Source organism: Falco biarmicus, chromosome 7 (genome assembly GCF_023638135.1).
Source record: "Falco biarmicus isolate bFalBia1 chromosome 7, bFalBia1.pri, whole genome shotgun sequence".
Classification (NCBI taxonomy): Eukaryota; Metazoa; Chordata; class Aves; order Falconiformes; family Falconidae; genus Falco; species Falco biarmicus.
The window spans coordinates 2,137,276-2,156,861 of NC_079294.1; the positions used below are offsets into that span (position 1 = coordinate 2,137,276).

The 19,586-nt window shown below is 41.4% G+C and overlaps 1 protein-coding gene across 5 annotated transcripts in view; it reads left to right on the forward strand.

Annotated features, from left to right (window-relative positions):
• The first annotated feature begins 10,510 nt into the window (after positions 1 to 10,510).
• Positions 10,511 to 19,586, forward strand: part of LOC130152288 (transmembrane protein 263-like) — a 204,936-nt gene continuing 195,860 nt past the window's right edge. For 3 of the 5 annotated variants that reach the window (XM_056345565.1, XM_056345564.1, XM_056345562.1), the window contains exon 1: positions 10,511 to 10,652. Coding sequence is in view for 2 of the 5 variants with exons in the window: in XM_056345562.1 (XP_056201537.1) it covers positions 10,647 to 10,652 (6 nt within the window). In the remaining 3 variants the exon portion in view is untranslated. Of the gene's footprint in view, positions 10,653 to 11,268; positions 11,320 to 13,610; positions 13,675 to 19,586 lie in introns of those variants that run through there. The other 2 variants (XM_056345563.1, XM_056345561.1) reach the window with 2 other exon arrangements.

Genomic DNA, 19,586 nt, shown 5'->3' on the forward strand with positions numbered 1-19,586 from the left:
TATTTTTTTTTATATGCGTGCCTCTGTAATTCCTGTTCATGAAGCATCCCCAGTGCATGGTTTAATTCATGGTAAATTATTCCCTCTTTGCTGCAGCTTTTGCTCCAAGTCATTGTCTGGGAGCCTCTGTTCTTACGAAAGTGAGACCAGCACCTACAAAATGAAAGAAGGTCCTCTAGAGTTCATTTATCAACCAAAGATTGGAGCTGGCTCTAAACCTTATCTATAAATAGGGAGTCAGTCACCTATGGCAGTTAGCAGTATCTGTGCTGACCATAAACTGCAAAAGCTACGTGTGGCTTGCATATTACACCAAATAAGGGAACGTGTATCCCTGTTCCTTGTTTAGTACTAGTCACTCTGGGATTACAAATAGTTGGTTTGAAGTGTTCAATGCTCTCTAGAACTAGACGCTATTCCAGGTGCTGACGTCTGCCCTAGCCTAACATAACAGGCAGCCTGAATGCAGACCTGCTTCAGTGGGTGTTGCCTGGCTTGTTTTTGAGAAAACTTTTGCCTAGTGATTGGACTTTTACATCAGTATTAACATAGATTGTCAGCTGCTCACAGCGGAAACTTTTTGAGCAAAAGCCATTGAATGTAGGTAGTATTTAAAGCTACACAAAGTATGCCTGTGTGAGAAGTGAAGCATCTCTGCCAGTTACTGTATCAACACAGTGACAATGACATTTCTCTTTTCACTGTAGATTGCTGGGTAGTTGGCATCTGCGTTTCACTAGGCAGTTCAACAACATTGTTGCTATCCAGAGGGTGTGGTGGAACATTAATATGGGTCTAATGCAGGGCACGGGATGCTTTGTGGATCAGTGGTCAGGCTAGGAAGATGACTTGGGAGAGGCAGTAAAAGGGGCACGATTTCAGGACAGGGACATGTGGCTAAAGCGACACTGGACAAGCAGATATGGAATTAGTTTAGCATCCCAAGTACACCTGTAGTGCTTAGAAAGAGTTCATGCAGTGCCCAGCAGAGAAGCAAGCCACTACTGTTAATCTCTCCTCTCTAGAGTACTAACTTGAACACAACTAATTCAAAGAGTAATGGGATCATTTCTTTTTGATCAGGATCAGGGATCCTGATCCTGATGGGATCAGGAATGCACCTGTCACTAGCAGAAATTGTTATGTAGCCCTTTACTGTTGTGCAGTCTAAAACTAGATACAAGTCAAGGTGTCATACTGTGGGATGGTCCCACCAAGCCTAATGCCTTTTTCCTAATGAGCTGAGAGATGAATCCACTGAGAGCACTGTGAACACCAAATGTAAAGTACGTGGTAGCTGGTACTTTAGGACACCAGTCTACTTTTGCAATGCAATTTGCCTAAAGCCATGTGGCTGCACTTAATCAAGATGCATATTTGCAAATGCTGACAAGCATCTTAAATGCCGTGGTAGACACCTCTGCAGGCAGGCTCTCTATTGGGATGCAATTCAACCTAGCAAAACTGGGCTCTGTGACAAAATCCTTGGAATGTCAGGGCACAGACCCTTGATGCAGAAGCAGCTAGGGAGCTGGTCACAGAAGCAGCAAAGCTCCACCAAAAATATATGGAAACCAGAGCTAACAACCTGAGTCTGCCTGCTGCAGTGTCTTATGATGTTATTTCTCTCTGGTTTCCACTGCTAACAGCAAATAGAGGAATGGCACTCCAGTTAATTTATAAATGTCCAGTACTGTCCAGCTGTTTAGTTGTGCATAGGCATCTCTACACTGAGACAATGAGCACAGCAGGGGTCTGATATCCAGCATTTGGGAGGAGGAACTTGTACCAGTAGAAAGGCACCCAAGAGCATAGGAACATCAGTGCATCATCCTTGACTTCTTAACTGCTAGAGAGGTGGCCCTCTTAGGGAGGCATGCTGGCCGGGCAGTAGTGCCTGCTCAAGCTATACCATAGGGATGGTTCAGAGTCCAAATGTTACATCTGAGAGCAGCCACAATGAACTCCTGGAGTGAATGTCAAGAACAGTATTTGTAGAGAAGGCCAAAAAATGAAGGAGAAAAATCACCTTTCTACATATTTGCCACTGCAGTATATGGCCAGGAGATAAACTGGGAGAAGGTCTTCTTTAGGAGGTCTCCAAAGGTTCCTGATAAGACACATGCACAGTGGTATGGTATGAGTGATGTAAAATACTGGATACTTCACATCTTACCTACATTTAACCCACCACTGGCTGGATGGAAGGGCCTTGTTCTCCTTTACTGTGCCTACCCTCTCTGTTTTAACAACTGGAAATAGAGGATTTTTGCTTTCTTCTCTTTTCTTCCTCTGTCTCATGGGACAGATTACTCACCTTCTCCCATCTGCAGCTGTGGGACAATTTAATTTAAAGAGATACACATATGTGCGGGTGTGTGCAGTGGTGGCAAGATGGGAGAAAGAAGAGTGTTTCACAGGAAGAACAGAGGAAGGGAAAATTGCACCTACTCCAAAAGCAGCTCAGAAACTCAGCAGGAGGTTAACCAACCAGGCCAATATTTAATTAAGCCTTAGCACTGTAAGGTACAATTTATGCTGGAATAAAAGTCTCAGTTCAGTGCCACTATTACTCTTTCTGGAGCCCAGATCCTGAGCTTGGAGGCTGGTAGCTGACTTCTCCTCCCCGTTATCAATGTTGAGAAGAAATTTTACTCTAGGGAGGGAAGATCACAAGATGGATGATAAATTCATGATGGGATTTTGGCCAGAAGCACAGGCGCTGGTTAAAGGAAACACCAAACTCTGCAAGCATTATCATGTCAATGTCTCCTTCCTGTAAAAGAATTTACTGCCTGTGTAGGTGGAAAAAAATTACTTAAAAATGTAAAAAATACCCTGAAAAGAGAGATGCCTCCATATGAATTCTATTGTTCATGATAGGAGTGAAATATTATCTAGAGCCTTGTTCTGGCATCCTGAGAACAAATCACTGGTGATTCCAAATGTCAGCAAAATCTACTAGCAGAAGTTCAGAGTCCTTGGCAAGAGTTCAAAGTAAAAATGAATCTGAAAATTTCTGAAGTCTGGAAAGCCCATATGTGAATCCAGTTATGTATCCTGGCATTTTGGCAGAGACAGTTTTCTATTGCAAGACCTTGAAGGCTACATAAAAAAATAAATTGCCTTGCTCTATAACTAAAGGCATATAAAATACAGCAGCTTTGTTTAAGTGAACCCAAAAGTTCAAACTCACTTATTTTCACTTTTTTCCCCTCATTAAAATTATCAGAACCTGCTTTCATTGCCAGATACGTGGCTTTTTATGAAATGCAGCTTCCAGCTGCTTTTAAGGTTGGATTTTTCAATTAATCTCATCTGAGTTCTGATTTTGGAAACATATAAGCAGAGATGCTTTCACAGTTTATTTGGTATAAAGTGCTTTCAAATCCTGTTAGTTTATTTTTCTCAGTGATGCAAAGCTAACCATATGCTATATGAACAAACTGACTACCTTTATTAAACTTAAAACTAATTTTAGTATCTTCATTCTCAAAGAACACAAATTCTAATAAAGAGTGAAAATGTGAACTTCAATCAAAACAAAATTCTTCAGGCAGGTGGGGTATCTGATATATTGCTATCAAACTGAAGCAAAAGACTAGCCCTGTGGAAATTAGTGGAAATTTTGTTTGGCTTCAGTGATAAAAAGATTTTATTTCCTGAATGATCCTATTAAGTATTATCTAATGAGCAGGAGGTGCAACTACTATAGTTATGCTTCTATAATGGCTTTTCTTACTCTTATTATTTATACCATCCTTCCAGGTGGGAGCATGTTCTCCCTAGCGTGTGCTGTGTTTGCAGAGATGTATATGATACAAGATGAACGACAGGTTAAACATCAGGCTCTAAGAATCCTTCGTTGTCAACAACACGCCCTTTCTTATGCAGCCAACCCATTTTGTAAAAAAATCTCTAGAAGATGCCATTGTCTGTTGGGGGAAGGGCTTTGGCCGTTTAATATGAGCATCATGAAATGCTGCCTTCCATAGTGTAATAGAAACTCATTCTTTTTAGGCTCTCTGAGAACAAGCAGACCATGGTCATAGGTCAGTGTCTCCTCATATCACCTCTGATACACTTATTTTCTTGTCATGTAATGGTTTGTGAAAGGCTTTGTTGCAGGCATTAAATGGCTAGCCACATTTAACAGTGCTCTTTGAAAGAACTATAAAGAAACACAACAAAGAACCAAAAATAATGACACAATAAGCCAAGCTGATACTTGGAGCTCAGGATTTTACACAATTGAGCAAAAAAACACTTGCATTCAGAGAAGTGGGCAGACTGATTACAGTACAGCTCTAGAAGGTAATCGGTAAGCACTGTATCCCTGTGTAGAAGGATCTTTAATAAAGAGATTTGAAATGGATTTTATGTAAGAACTTTCCTAGTAAGAGGGGAAAAAAACAGACTAAGGCTGAGGTACCATTTGTAATCTGAAGCAGCAATATGTACAGAGTTCTTTTCATATATCTACTTGATAGCTAGGTGATTTCAGCTTAGTAAGAGGGCTGATATATTTTTCTATTACTGCCATTTTTCAGTATTGTATAAATCACATCTTTATAGTCTTGCTTAGGGCTCCACTGTAAGAATAATACTTTTATATAACATGCCCAAACCTGTTAGTAATGTAACACCACCAAATGAGCAGGGGGGAAAGGGGAATTATGGAAGCAAAGGTCAATCACAAGTAGTTTTCTAGCTTATTTTTAATACTTACGGTGAGAAAGGAGAATATAGTAAAGTCATCAATAGTAAAAATGAGTCGCAAGAGACAAATCTCTCAATGGCTTTGTTATTTTGCTCTCCCATCAATAGGGAAGCTTACAGTGACCTGAAGCAGAGATGCAGAACAGAACTAGGCCCACCAAGTTCTGAAGGCTTGCCAGTGGCATAGTGTACTACACTGTTCTGCAAATACATTTAAACTTTCTTGGTGCTTCACAGTGGAACTACCGCACTGTCTCTTCATGCATGCGTGAGGTGTGACTGTAAGCAAAAATCTTGGAGAAACAATGAACCCTAGACTAAAAAGGACAGACCTCTTGAACGGTGTGCAATATCTATGAAGGGAATAGCTTTGAAAGTTAGGTTTATTCTTAAGAGTCGTTACCTGGAAGGTGGAAAGAAGTTTACTGTTTTAATGAGCATTTCTCAGTGTCTGTCTTTATACTTTGCCTTTCAGTTCAGACTGTGAAAAGAGCTCGTTAAATCTGTGTTCCCCTTGCCAACTTTTTGTTCTGTTGTCAGGAAGGCTTAAGACATGCAGATATACCAGGGACATCGTTTGGCTGTATAGTCTCTGTCCTCCCTATTATTACCAAATGATGCATCATCAGTGTTCAGCCATGCATTTTAATGCACAACATTATCCTTATTATGAAGTATTTCAGATCTATAGCATAGATAATGAAAAGACATTGAAGTTGGTAGAAAAGTATTTCCTTATTTTTAGATTTCAAACGCTCTCAAATCTTGCTGTTGCTTGCATTAATTTGTGCAGCAGTCCTGTTGTAAGTGTGCATTTTTAATAGTCTGTGGTCACCAAATCTGCTTTAAGCATGAGGAGTATAATAGATTATTTAGAAACATCAAAGTATCTTCCTTTCCACCTGCAAGACCCAGAAGTCATACACGTGAAGCGAGGCAATAATATATCAAATCCAACTATAACTAATTTCAGAAACTATTAATAAATCTATTGTTAGCATCTCCTAAACAGGCATTCAAGAATATGCTGACCACTTGGCTACACTTGATTCCATTCCCCTTCTTGATACCTCTCCTCTTTCCTGATAAAAAAAGACTGCCTTCTGCCCAGGGGGGAACCATGGCTTATCTTTATTTCACACAACCGCAACACCAAGCCATTCTTTTGCTTTTAAACATACCTGTACACCTTGCACCTAGCCCTAAAATGCCACATGAAATGCTGAAATCTGCACAGAAGAAAAATCCCTGTCACACATGAGCTTTTGGCATTCCAGATTCTTCTGCTTGAGTACCACGGGCTCCTCTCAGGACAGGGCAGGTAGGGAGACCTGTGGACCTCTGAACTGTCCTTCCTACAGCTATGAATCACAGCCTCCAGCTGCAGCTGAATCACAAGATTGTCTATGTTGTTCTTGTTATACCATTAGAATTTATGGATGTTTTAAAATGAATAGGGACAAGTAATTTAAAAGGAGTCAGTTCCTGAGTTAGGCTGTTACTGGTCCAGGATGTAGGGGACTAAAGTGGTGCTCCTTGCTCTGCTACAAATCTTTTCTGTGGCACCCAATACCTGATTCAGATTCCAACGTCTGGTAGTATTTAGGCAATGACTGCTGTGGGTATGTAACTTTCCTTGGTTTAGTCAACTTTATGCCTTCAGAAACCTGAACTTCTTTTTCAAAGAGAATTTCATCAGTTCTCTGTTGGAGTTGGAGCGTTCTCCCAATGCAGCAAGTACCTCCCTAACTTCCAGGGATGTTGTAAGGGTGAAGTTAGGAAAGAGACAATCAAATGCTTCCATACTGACAGCTATATAAGCCTACGAAATACACAGATTCAAGGTAGTTACCACAATACACAAGTCCCTCAGCAAGATGAAGTATGAGGAAAGGTTATGCTTACGCTTCTGCAAAGTTGTGGCTTATTTGTTTGTTGAGTGTTCTTGGGATGCTTGATAAGGCCAGTGGCCTATTTATTTTCTCTAGGTAAGGGAGAATTATTTGCAGTCATTACTAATCAGCAGCTTCATTTTCTGGAGTACCTTCCTTTCTACCAGGACCCTTTAGCACATGAGGCAACAACTGTGTTGTGACTACCTACTTTGTATAATAATACATTGTAACATAATGTTACAATGAATTATTGCTGTTTATTGTTTTCCTGTCTTCTATCACATAGTACTTGCATTTCTTTTATGCTGCATTATCCTTTTTAACAGCAGGCAAGGTGAAGGCTGTTCAAATGTCACACAGGGCAAGTACGTGAAGTAGGGAACTAGGGATGAAAAAAGCATGAAGGTAAATGGGTGACAAGACGGGGCAATTCTGCTTCATGGTGCCAGTCACCTGCACTCCAGTGGTTAGTGTGGAAAGGTGAAATAGAACCTCGCAGCGGTCTAATTTTGTATCAGTTATCTCTGTATTAATGCTTCAGACCAGCTAAATGCTTTACAATGATCATTAATTATCTCAGTATGTTAAAATACATCTAACGGAAAGCTCTTGTCATTGCAGGGGTGAGAGCTGGAATCTCAGTTGTTGACTAGACTCTGTCTTTGAGCCAGTGTCTGGTCACCAGCATAGGCAAAAAGTGCTGAAATCTCATCGCCTGAAGTCAGCGCACGTGACAGGGAGATGCCATTAGTTAGGCTGTACCTGAGGAGTGTGCTTTCTAGTTTACACAGCAAAAGTTATGCCCAAATATCACTCTCACACACTCACCCCTAAAAAAATGATAGTTTTTATGAAACTTTATTTCTTTTTCTTTATTTAGGAATGTACTGTGACCAAAGCTGAAGGTAAAATATATTTTCACTGGTTTCAACACCTTGTAGAAAATTGCTTTAGTCATTTAGTCATGTTTGAGAATCCTCAGCCTTCACTGAAAGTTCTGAGTAGGTAAATCTCCTAGAGTAGTCTGTTTTTCAGGAAGGCTGGGAAGGGAATTTCTGCATTGTAAAGACATCACTTTTCATTTACAGACAGTAGAGTTTAACTATGGAAACATCTACACTAGCCTTTTTGTTTCAATAAAGACATGCTTTTAAGGTGAATCTCACCACAGCAGGCTTGGAGTGTGCTAACTGGATTAAATCCTTTTGAATGAAACTGAATTGAAAAAATGTATTCCAGGTGCACAGTTGTTGCAGTCATTAATGGGCATTCAGTCTAAAGTATTAAAGCTTGTTCAAAGCAATTACCCTCTGAAATACGTATAATAAGGACCTAGTGTCCTCAGCACCAACTCTTTTGCCGAACAAAGTCATACCCTGTAAGTGGCACTATCTGCTGGTGGGTACGGAGCCTGTGTTGTTAATTTTTTGTTGGGGAATATGTTTGGTAGCTGCTGAAATAGTTTCAGGAACAAAGGACTCTCTGTGCCTAGCATAAAGTAAACAACTTATTATTTCCCATTCTTTTTTCTTTTCCCCTAGATTTGTCTATCATTCAGAATATTCTGATTTTTCAACTGGAACGGTCTTTGAATGTTCTACAGATATCACAAACATAACAACCTAATGTTTAGAAGGTTGCACATATTTTATTTTTAGGGGCTTAGGAACTTCCTGAGAAATCATGTTATGTTCATTGAAATTTTGAATTTTAAATGTAGAAAGTTGCTTTATGTTGAACTTCACTGGAATTACTCATTTTACCTTGAGGCAAAAGATAGTTTACTCTTTAACCTTTTATCATTTAGGTGATACTCTTTTATTGGGAATTGAGCTACAATTTACATGCTAAACTCAACACAAACAGGATATGAACTTCTTGCTACTCACCATCTGACTAGAACATAAATATGGATTTCTACTGTGCAATTAACCTAATTCTACTAATAATATTGATAAGATTATTTGATGTAAATTCAGTTGTATAGTGTGTTGAGGACAGGATATATGTTTTGGTTATTACAGTTAGAATTCTATGTATAATACATAGGGTAATATCTCACACACAATAGTAGGTGTGCTTATATATGTGCATGTCTGTAGAAATTAGTGTGGTCTGTGAAACCTTCCCTGGCTTCCACTACTGAGAAGTGTAGTGTCTTCTGAGAAGGTTCACACACTTGAAGTGAAGAATGCGTCTATGTGCAGAAGAAACTGTAAATTCTGTGATGACAATCTGTGCCAGGAAAGGGTTGCCGGATACATCCTCTGAGAAGTGATCCAGAAAATGATGTAAGGTACAGCTGTGTTCCAAGAAGCAAAGGAAAGGTGTCTTTCTAGTTGTCAGCCCATGAAGGGTGAGTGAGTTACTCTGGTGTCTTTCAAGGCTTCCTATTTAACTGAAAAATGAAAACTAGTCTTAGGGTACCACTCTACCTCTGCTCTCCAAGGAGGTTCTGCAGATTAGAAAAGACAGTATGAAACAAAGAAAAAACTGCTTTCCCTCCACTGTGCACTGAGAGAAGGCATTTCTAGCCTTTAAGCTAGCACATTTTTCCTTCTATGGTTCCTGACTAAACAGGGTCCGCTGTACTGAAGAATGATTTAGAAGACACACATGGCTGCCAAGGGCATATTTTTTTAAAAAGAAACTATGATGTTTCTCAGTCAAGGGGTAGAAATAAGGGGGGGAAAAAAAGCAGTCTTTCTTCAGGATTCAAGCACTTGTAGAGTTGTAGGTGTGTTCTCTATGTAATGTATTAATTCAATATTCACCTGTGGAATAGTACTACCTCAGAGAAAACTGAACTCTCATCACCCTCATTTGCTTAATGTTGTTTTATCTCCCAGTTCTAGGAACCATTACGTCAGACCACCCTTCTCTTTGTTTTGCTTTACCTGGCTTCACTTATTGCATCAAACAATTTGTTAGTAGGAACACCTTTCTATCCACACGTGCAATCGTGTGCAATGACACTTTTAAAGTAATACATGGACAGAAAACCTTTCATGCCCAGGACTACCTCCAGATTCTCTTTTTATCTTTGCCACCAAACAGTCTACCTTCACGTGAAGCAGCAGTGGGTGCAGCAGTGGATACAGTTCCGTCCTGCAGGCTGGAGGCAGGCTGCACGGGCTGAGGATAAGGTCAGAACAGGGCTAGAAACGCGCCAGGCCCTCCTAGTAACTCTGCTCTCTGCTGGGATCGGTGCAGCGACGGCATGGCCCAGAGAACCCACTCCTCACCTTGGCCGAACACCGCTGCCTTGTTTCACCATGGCTGGGTCAGTTCATCTCCCTTTATGACATTCCCATCAGGCGTATGAGGGAAATTTGAGGTGGTGTGTTGCAATTTGTTAAGCATTTTCACATCAGACTTTAGGAATTGCTTTTTACAGCAGTGTGGCCGGCAGGGTTTCTCGGCAAAGGCCGCCCCTAGCCCTGGCTTCATTGGAACTTCTGGGCTCCCAATCTCTTGGAGTGTTGCTGAAATTTAGGACAGAGGAAACTGCCTCTGGTTGTGCCAGGGTTGGTTTAGGTTGGATATGAGGAACAATCTCCTCACGGAACGGGTGGTCAGGCACTGACAGGCTGCCCAGGGTGGCATCGCCATCCCTGGAGGTGTTCAGACACCGCGCAGCTGTGGCACTTGGGGACACGGGTTGGGGTGGGCTGGGCACTGCTGGGGAGACGGTTGGGCTCGATGGTCTCAAAGGGCTTTGCCAACCTCGGTGACGGCACGGAAGCCCCGCGCAGCTGCGGCGGCCGCCCGCCCCAGCACGGCGAGCCCTCTGCAGGGCGACCCCTCTGCGGTGAAGTCTCGCCGCCCGCCAAGATGGCGGCCCTGACCCCCGCTTCCTCTTCCGGCCGGGTTGCCATGGCGCTGCCCCCCCGGCCCACCCTCCGCCCTCCCGCCGCTGTGTGTTTACATCGCGCAGGACGAGCCGGAGCCCCAGCGCCCGGGGACTCGGGGACGCAGCCGGCCGCCTGCCCGCCCTCCATCCCCGCCGGGCGGCGCTCCGGGAGACGCGGCATGAAGGTGATGCTGGCGGCTGGCACTGCGCGGGCGGGGGGGGTCCCCACGGCGGGGCTCGGCTGGGCCTGGCGGCTCCTGGGTGGGGGGCGAGGGGTCGGGACTGGGCCCGCGGCGGGAGGTGGCGGCCGCTCGCTCTCGTAGCCGACGTACAACTTCCAGAAGCTTCTGACTTCGTGGGGGATATGGTGCCGCTTCAGGGAACCGTCTCCCCTGAGGGATTCCCTCCCTTTGCGACTCCATCACGAGCCGGGCCGCTTGCCGCGGTGGGGGAGGCTGCCCGCGCCCCCCGGGCCGGTGCCCGCGGGGAAGGGGCCCTGCTCCCCCAGGGCTGGCCCTGCTGGCGGCCGGGGTGCTGTGCGGGTGGGCTGCTGCCCCCACAGGGAGCGCCGGGGAGACCCTCGCCTCGCCCCCCCCTCCCCCCGTTCCCTCTGGTAAATAATTAGGATAGAAACGGGCCAAAGCGTTGGCACTTCGGCGCGGAGGCTGGCTGGGCTATAAAAGTGCTAATATACTAGCTCTGGGTTGAGAGGTTGTTGTCTCTTGGGTTGTGTTGGTTGGGAGTCAGTGGTGCCATGGTTTTGTTTTTCTTCCTGTTATGTTCTATCTCTTTAATTTGCAGGTGTATGGCTTTTGAAACGGGTCCCTCTTGTTAATCAATCTAAAAGATGAGGTACACTTGACATTCCCTGTCTCCTGAATTTGTATAGCACTTAAAAAAAAAAAATAATTATTGATCAGCTAGATGGTAAGCTGTTTGAGGCAGAAACAGCGTGTGTAGCTATGGTCTGTACCTGTCCTGATGGAGACATTTGGCTCAGGCCTTCCTCCGAGCCTCTGAGTGGAGTAAGTAAGTATGTGTTAGAAGTTCCCCAGCTTGTGCAAGTGTCGGGTTCTGGGCAGTGCACATGTGTCGGTCGCTTGGGTTAGTGATCATCTCTGCTCAGGGGGCTTTCAGCCATCAGTGGCTGCACAGCTGACAGATGAAAGAAAAGGGACGGTTTCTGAGTACATTAAATAAATACATTTCAAAAGAATGACTCCTCTTATGCAGTGTTATTTTTTTTGTTCTGCATTTGTTCCAAGCGTTGTAGTAAAGAGTAATTTTTTTTCTTTTTGGGTGCATGTTAGTTCAAATAGTGTGGGACAACAAAAAACACAAATGAGGCAGTTTTTGGTAAACATTGCCATGGCTCTGGGTGAGTTGTTGACTTATACTGCAAAACAAAAACTTCAGAGTGCTGGTTGAACAGTACATGCAGCTTGAGGCCAAAACTGAGAAGATTTCCTTCAGCATCTGTTTTATTGCATACAGAGTAAACAACTGATTATTCTTGTTAAGCCCATTACTTCTGCTGAACCTCTTTTGCCCTACTAGAGTTGGGAAAGCTCGTGGCTCTTTTAGATGGGCTCACTTAAAATACAGTGAAATGTGAGTGGAGTCATGTTCTGATTGCAAAAAAAATGTGTGTTTGGGGGGTGAGTGTTTTTTAGTGGTGTTTTGTTTTTTGGTTTTTTTTTTTTATCCAATCATTAGATATAAGCACTCTGCAGAGCTTTTCATTATAAAAAGGTTCATGGTGCTCTCTCTGCCAGGGTACTTTCTTTCAGTGTACATTTCTTTGCATATGTGCCACCTTTTGCTGTAGCAGTTGCCTCAGTTTTTGCTGTATAAGATCATTGCACATGCATGATTAAAAGTCTTAAAACGAGGGGCAGGGATAATTACACTTTTAATTGACAAATGGAATGCATCAAAATGTGCACAGGCTTTTTTACTCCTTAAAAGGGTGAGGAAGGGAGAAGCTAGCGGGAGGGAAGGATGTTGGTGTGGGAGCTGGGTCTGAATCCCTTTTATGGACCTGCTCACAAATCGTTCAGTGTGACTTTAAAACAAATCAAGGTTTAAGTTGTTGATGATTGCAGGGAATACATCAGAACCAAGCTTTTTGAAAAGTTGGCTTGCCTGTTTCTCCCTTAATTGTTGTTATGTCTTGGGAAATTTGAGTTTGGGTATTTTTAGCAGTATTAGTTTTGACCCTTTCTCATTGATGCTGGCTAGCAGGTTGCTGAGAAGGCAGCGCTGTCCAAGTAAACCAAATTAATGCTAGCATGTGTAAAGCTGGTCTGCCTGCTTGCGGGAGGGAAGAAGCAGGTGAAGAGAAGTGGTGCCATCGGGGACTTCTGCTGTGGATGTGATCCTTTCAGGATCCGTCACGAACGTGATTGTTGCTGAGGCAACTAAAGCTTGATGTATTTTATTTTTAAGTCAGTCTATTAAAAAGATAAAGTAGTGTGGCAAAGTCATGCTTTAAAGCTTGGGGTGTTGAAGCTGGATGGGCTTCAAGATAGTCTCGACATGTACTTTGCTTCTGTTCCCATCTCTTTGAAGCAACGAGCAGTGGCAGTCCTGAAAGGCAGCATTTCTGGGCCCTTTCAGGCTATGCAAGGTATAAAACTGGTTAAAGCCCCTATTTCCTGCACTATAGCACAGGAGTGAGAGGCAATCAGCTTGAAAGTAGACTGTTCCCGTATGTTGGAATAACTCAGCGATATGTTTTGAATATACCAAGAGCATTTGCTTTCCTTCAGGGGCAAATCCATCTTGATAGCAAGGAGATACAACTTTTCAGGCTGCATTAGGAGCCTGGGTAATAGGTCTGTCAGATGGAGAGGGCAGTTTCATTCATTAGGGGAGAGGAGAACTGTAGGGAGATGATCAAAGCGCCTCCCATCCATCACGTTGTCAGCAACCAATTACTGTCCCACAATACAGTGTGTTTCCAGTATTATTCTGTTGTGACAAAACACTGGATTTCTCAGGTCACGAGCAGCACTGGAGAATGTGCTTGCGAAATTGTTAACAAAACCTCTTCTCTTCAGCCAGTGAGGGAATGGGGGCATTGAGATAGTCCCCCATGGCTACATGGTACGGCTGCTGCTGCAGTGAGTGCTTCTAACACTGCTCCTGGCACTGTGCTAACTTAAATCCAAAGTCAGAGGAATGAAGAGCATTTCAGTGTGTCAGGTTGTATTGAAGTTCTTGTTTGGGAAAGTAAGCTCAAGATGTGATTTCAATTAAGTTGCTGCTCCCCTTTTTATTGAAGTGATTCTCCAAAGTAGAAAGAGAGCTTGTGATACTTCGGCATGTGCTCACATTTAAGTTATGTATTTTGGGATAAGACAGGTGTCATAAATGTGACATTTTCCTTTGAGAAACTTACAGCTGTATTTACGAGAACGAATGTGAACTTATTGTCTATAGTTCTGTTTTTCTGACTGCCTGTGATACTTGGTGTTGGCAGATGAGTCCTAGAGATCAGGTGAAGGCAAGGTATTTTGAAGATGAGGCATCAAAAGTTATGGAAAGCGTAAATAAATAATTCTCTTGCTTGTATTTATAAACAGCTCTTTTCCTGAAGGATGCCATGGATTGTCCTGTCAAAACTTGATGTATGTGTAACTTGGTTTTTTTAATGTGGCTGATCCTGTTCAGCAGGGCTCTTGACAGTTGAAATGAAAAGTACTTGGAGAAGGAACAGCTTATAAAACCGAGAAGAGACAAAAAGTATTACTTTGTGGAGTATGTAGTAATCTTTTTTTTTTTTCCATGGTATGTAGCCCTAAATTTGTTACAGGAAGCAGGAGGAGAATGAATGTAAGTGATCGAGTAAAAGGGAACACAGGCTGTATATTCTGCAGGTAATTCTAGCTTGAATAGTTGATGACAATTGGTCACATCTGGTTTTCTTTATTGGTAAACTACCTTGCAGACTTTCTGGTGTTTATCTTTTCTCAGTGTTTCAGCTGAGTCTCAGAGAGATGGGAAGAGGTTACATGCCTTCAAAATCCTGGGAAAGGTACATGCTTACATTGGTGAGGCCAGTAGTAGAGTTCTCAGGCAGTTTCTTCAAAAGAAATAATGTTGCTGGTTGAACTTACTGGAAGTCACAGAAGTGGTTTCTGCTTGTGTTAGCAAATGTTACAATCTTAGCACTTCTGCAGAGTTGCCTAAGGCCTAGTGCAATTCTTGGGTTCCTTTCAATCTAAAAAAGCATTTTGAATGGAGCAGTTACCAAAAACTATTGCTGCCAGAATGAATTTTTACTTTTTAACTTGGGTTACTTGTGTTCGTAATGATGAAGTGCTTTCTCTATCTGATAGCTGTTTAGTTTTGCCGAGTGAAGTTACTCCGGTTGGAATCTTGTATACAGCAAGTTGTGATCCATGTTACGCTTCTCACCGTTAGTGTGGGAAAATAGATCTCTGAAGCCTGAAATAACAGGGGCATTATTGCTGGCAGTGCTTCTGGCTGTCAAGTTTAAGGCATGCGGGCTAGGTGTGGAACTGGAGAGCTTGGTAGTATGAGAAGATGTAGTGTTCATTCTGTAAAGTAAATACTTTATCTGAAATGTTTCTCCTTCAAAACACAACCACTAAATGCACAGAACAACAAGCAGCACTGATCTAAAAAGACCTCTGGAGTTCATAACTCATTTGTATGGAAGGATATACTTAACTACCAACCCATCAACAAAATCAATTTAAAATTGTGTGTTAAATATATCATATTACAATCTTCCAGCTAATTCAGAAATGTTTGATGTTTTGCAGAAAATGCATTCTTAATGAAATAAGGAAACAGAAATAAGTTCTGGATTGAGTAAAATATTTTATATTTTACCTCAATTTCTAGTGTTTAAAATTACTTTTGGTGCTTTTGGAGCAACTGTTTGACTTCAAATAAATTTGCAGCTTCCCCCCCAATTTTAAAAATTGAGATTAAGATTTTGGCAAGACAGCTTTGTGTTTCAAACTGTTCCAGTGATGCCTCTTGTGACTGTCTTTTATGGGGGAGTGCTCATGCTTTTCAAGCTGGGTACACGCTGATGTACTTTGCATTCAAGTTTTGTTGTAGAAATTACTATGTTCTAGCTGTAAGAGCCCTTGAAAAAACTAGTTAGATTTCCACTCATTAAAGCTGAAACAGTAGTTGTGGACTCTTAAGGAAATAAATGCATGGAAGTTGGGTAATTTGAGTAGGCCATGTTACGGAATACTGCTTAATGTATCACATCCTTCCATCAGTTGGTGGTTTGTTGGTTTGGTTTGGTTCTTTTTGTTTGGGTTTTTTTCTTTTTCTTTTTGAAATTGTGGCCCTACTGAAGATAATGGAAAGAGACTTTCTAAATCTCTAGCATAGTTAAGATGATCTTAATGACCTCTTGTTATATAGGCCTATATTATTAAGTAAAGGACTTCTCATTTTTATTTCGGATGAATGTCTCATGCTGTCTGCAGCTTTCTAGACTGGTACTTCCACATCTTATAAGGAAAGTGGAGAATATTCTTTCTGCGGAGTGCGTTATTATTTCTTTTAAGTCTGAGTTAAAATGGCATTAATCATTAAATCAGCCTGTCAAGGACCAGGCTGGAGAAAAGTAAATCTATACTACGTTTGCTAATTGTAGTTACGTAGAATGTGCAATAGAACTGCAGGCCATTAAGTCTTATTATTGCTTGGGTTTAGTCCACCAGCTCAGCTGTCTGAATGAATTTTTTTTTCCCCCTGAAGTTTTTGTTGACAGGCAGTGAATGACTGCCAGGATGTAGGAAGACTTCTTCCCACTGAAACTACCTAAATCAGTGAATGGTCAGTTATCAGTATGAGTTAATTTGTATTTTTTTAGATATCATTATTGGTAATTGTTTAATTGTTTTCAGAATGGTTTGCTGTGATGCAGGGTCATGTTTTCGTCCTGCATCATTCTGTATTGCGTTCCTCTGGAGAGTTCAGTGTCTGCTGGGTGTTTCTGTAACGACTGTTTTTCCCCATGTAATAGGCTGCTCCAACTTTAACAATTGCTAATGCTTCAGTTATGCTGTGCAATGACACTTTACCTTTGTGAAACTTCTTTTTTCCAAACAAATGCAATTCAGCATGGTCAGTTTTTTTTTAATGTAAACAGTATTCTGTGCAAGGCATACCCTTCCTTGTGGAGGTAGTAGTTTAAACTAGCATTGACAGCAAATTATGCAGCCTCTTTTGGGGTAGCTTTTCAGTCTATGCACTGCTGCATGGTGTCCTTTTGATAATTATACTGGTTAACCTGCTTGAAGTGAGGAGCATTCTATTTGGGCCAGGTCAGTAAATGATCAAATGAAGCATAGTTTGTTTGGTTTGATTTTTGAAAAACACTTTCTTTCTGAGCTAACATTGAATAATATTGAATAACAGGTAAAATTCAGATGGAAAATAAATGGTCGATCAATACAAAATTCAATACAATAATTAATTCAAAATCCAGAACTGTCTGACCTACTGCTGAGTAGACTGTATTGGCTTTTTTGCTGTATAAATGCTGTTATCTGCCCCATATAAAATGTGAGTGTAAAAAGTGTAAACCAAATTGTTTACTAGCTTGGTGAATGGAGAAGAGATTGTGGTGTCACTAGTGCTGTTGAAAAGTTATTTATGCCAAGTAAACGCTAATTAGGGTTACTCACAGTACAAAGTTGTTTTATTGCTGTAGAAAGAGGATTTGACTGTTCTGCTGAGAACAATAGAACTCAATCTTGGTTTGGGATTTGCAACATTAAAACTTGCTCTCGTTGCTTCTCTCCTCCAGTCCTGTTGTCAAGACAAAAAAAGTGTTGTTAAAAATCGTAGCCTCCCTAATGTGTTTGTCCAAATGCAGAGATGAGTAAATAATCTAAGCAACTTTTCTAGTTCTTACAGTGTACTTTGAACAAAGTGCTATAATTTTTTACACTACTGTCATCCTCAGCATTTCTATTTCTGTACTTTAGTGTTCCAGGGAATTTATAACTGCAACTCAAATTCCCCTTGGGCTGAAACCTGGCACCGAAGCTCTCATTATGAGCTAACCTTGTTTTGCAAAATTAAAAGCAAAACATCCATCAAGAGGCTTGCTTAAAACTACAGGAAAGTGGGGGGGGAAAAAAATGTTTATGGTTGCAGATCAATTTTCTTCCCTCTGCAGGAAAAATCCAGCCAACTTTGGAAACCCCTGAGGTGTGGGTGTGCAATCAATAGCAATGGCAGATTCACTGGAATGTGCCTATTACATTTAGAAAATTTTAAATGAAAATCTTTTTTTTTTTTAATTTCCCAATATGCTGAAAATTCATTGCTGAAGAACAAGCTGCAGCTGCAACAGATAACTATCTAACAAAGGTACAGTGATAGTCCTAAACTTGTTTCCACTGTCTGCGTGGGGTTATCTGAGCAGTAGTGGGTAAGAAGATGGTTATGTGCTTCAGCTGAAGTTAAAGTACCTGTAGCCCTCAGCTCCCTAGGAAAGGGAGTTGTCATGTTGATCTACTTACTCAGCGTATGCTTGTTAAAATTAAAAACAAACAAACAAAACAAAACCAAAAACCCCACAACCCCTTGTTCTCTGTAGGAGTTGAGGCTTTATGGAGTTGTGTAGAAGCAGAAAGGAGGTTCTGAGGAATGGAATAATTTGTTTAAACATGAAGTATCAAAGATAAGTTCTGAGAAACTTCATAACAGTTATTGGATAGAGATCCCAAATGAACACTGTCATTAGTGATGGCATTGTAGGAAGTCCTGATGAAGGTCAGCTTCATTGTTACTGCATCTGGCAAGCTCTTTGGCATCTGCATACGTTCAGCCCAGTCCTAATATGTTACCATCTCTCACCTGTGTGGAGGAATTTAATCTGGGATGAGAAGAGCTGGGGTTTTTGTGGTTTTAGGAGGGAGCAAGATATGGAAATGTGCAGGAAACTGGTTTTTAGTCTTGTGGGTGTGCAATAAGCATTCTTTAAACATAATGCAAAAATAGTCAATGCTTTTACTAAGATGCTTTAAAAATAGTTTCCCAAAGCACTTAAACTGGCCTGTTCTTGGGGATTACTTCACTTGTTTCTTCCCACAGAGTCTTGTAATTCTTTAGGGGTGCATCTAGCCTTTGTAGTTACCAGTTAAGATGTTTTTAAAAAAAGGTGTTGGACCTGTGCTGGGAAAGCTTATGAGTGGAATCACAGATGTGGAGGGGTGAAGCCTGTGCTGCTGATAATTTTCCTGTGCTAAATTGCTTTATTGGAATTGTGCCTACATAGAATACCAGGTCTGAAAGTCAGTGTTAGGCAGAACAGAGGACATGTGATTTAGGGTGGCAGTTGAAGGCTTGTGTAGAATGAAGTAGGTCTGACCTTGTGGGCTCTTAAGGAGAGGCTTTACGAGGAATGAGGCAGTTTTGAACAGTGAAAGAAGTGAGAGTCTAGGCTCAAGTCCAGAATGGGACTGAATGTGAAGATGAATGTCAGGAAAAGCTAGAGTAAAGTGCTGAGGAGCAAGAATGGAAATACGAAGATCTAGGTCAGGAAATAAATACTATTTTCACTTGAAAATGCACAGGGAAAGTAGTAGCTAAAGCTGTGGATTTTAAAATAATTTCTGAAGTGTAGTCTCAGAACTGAGATGCTGAAGTCATGACTGAGTTTTATATTCCTCCAGCTTCAGTTCTGTAAGGCAAATGATTACTAATAAAATTCAGTATATGGAGAGGAGTATTCATGTTTTGGGTTTTCTTTTGGTTTTGCCTGCATGGGGGATTTTTTAAGAATGCTGTGTTTCTGGGGGTTGAGTAGGAAAGGGAAGAAGGAACAGAACTGTAAGATACATGCCTCTCCTTGTTTGAGAACAGCAGTAAAGTGTCTACTAGTAGTCATAAACTGAAGAAAACTTGGAAGTTATTTGGCTCCAACTCATTCAGTTTCAGTAATAATTTTTCACAGCACTGATTTTTTTTTTTTTTTTTTAATCTTGATCCCCACCCCGTCACCCTTTTTGGCCTTTGTTTTGGGGTTTTATTTTTTGCTATTCATTAGCTAATCCTGGCTCAGTGAACAGACTCTACTTTGGTTTAAGATTATATACCGTATATTAATG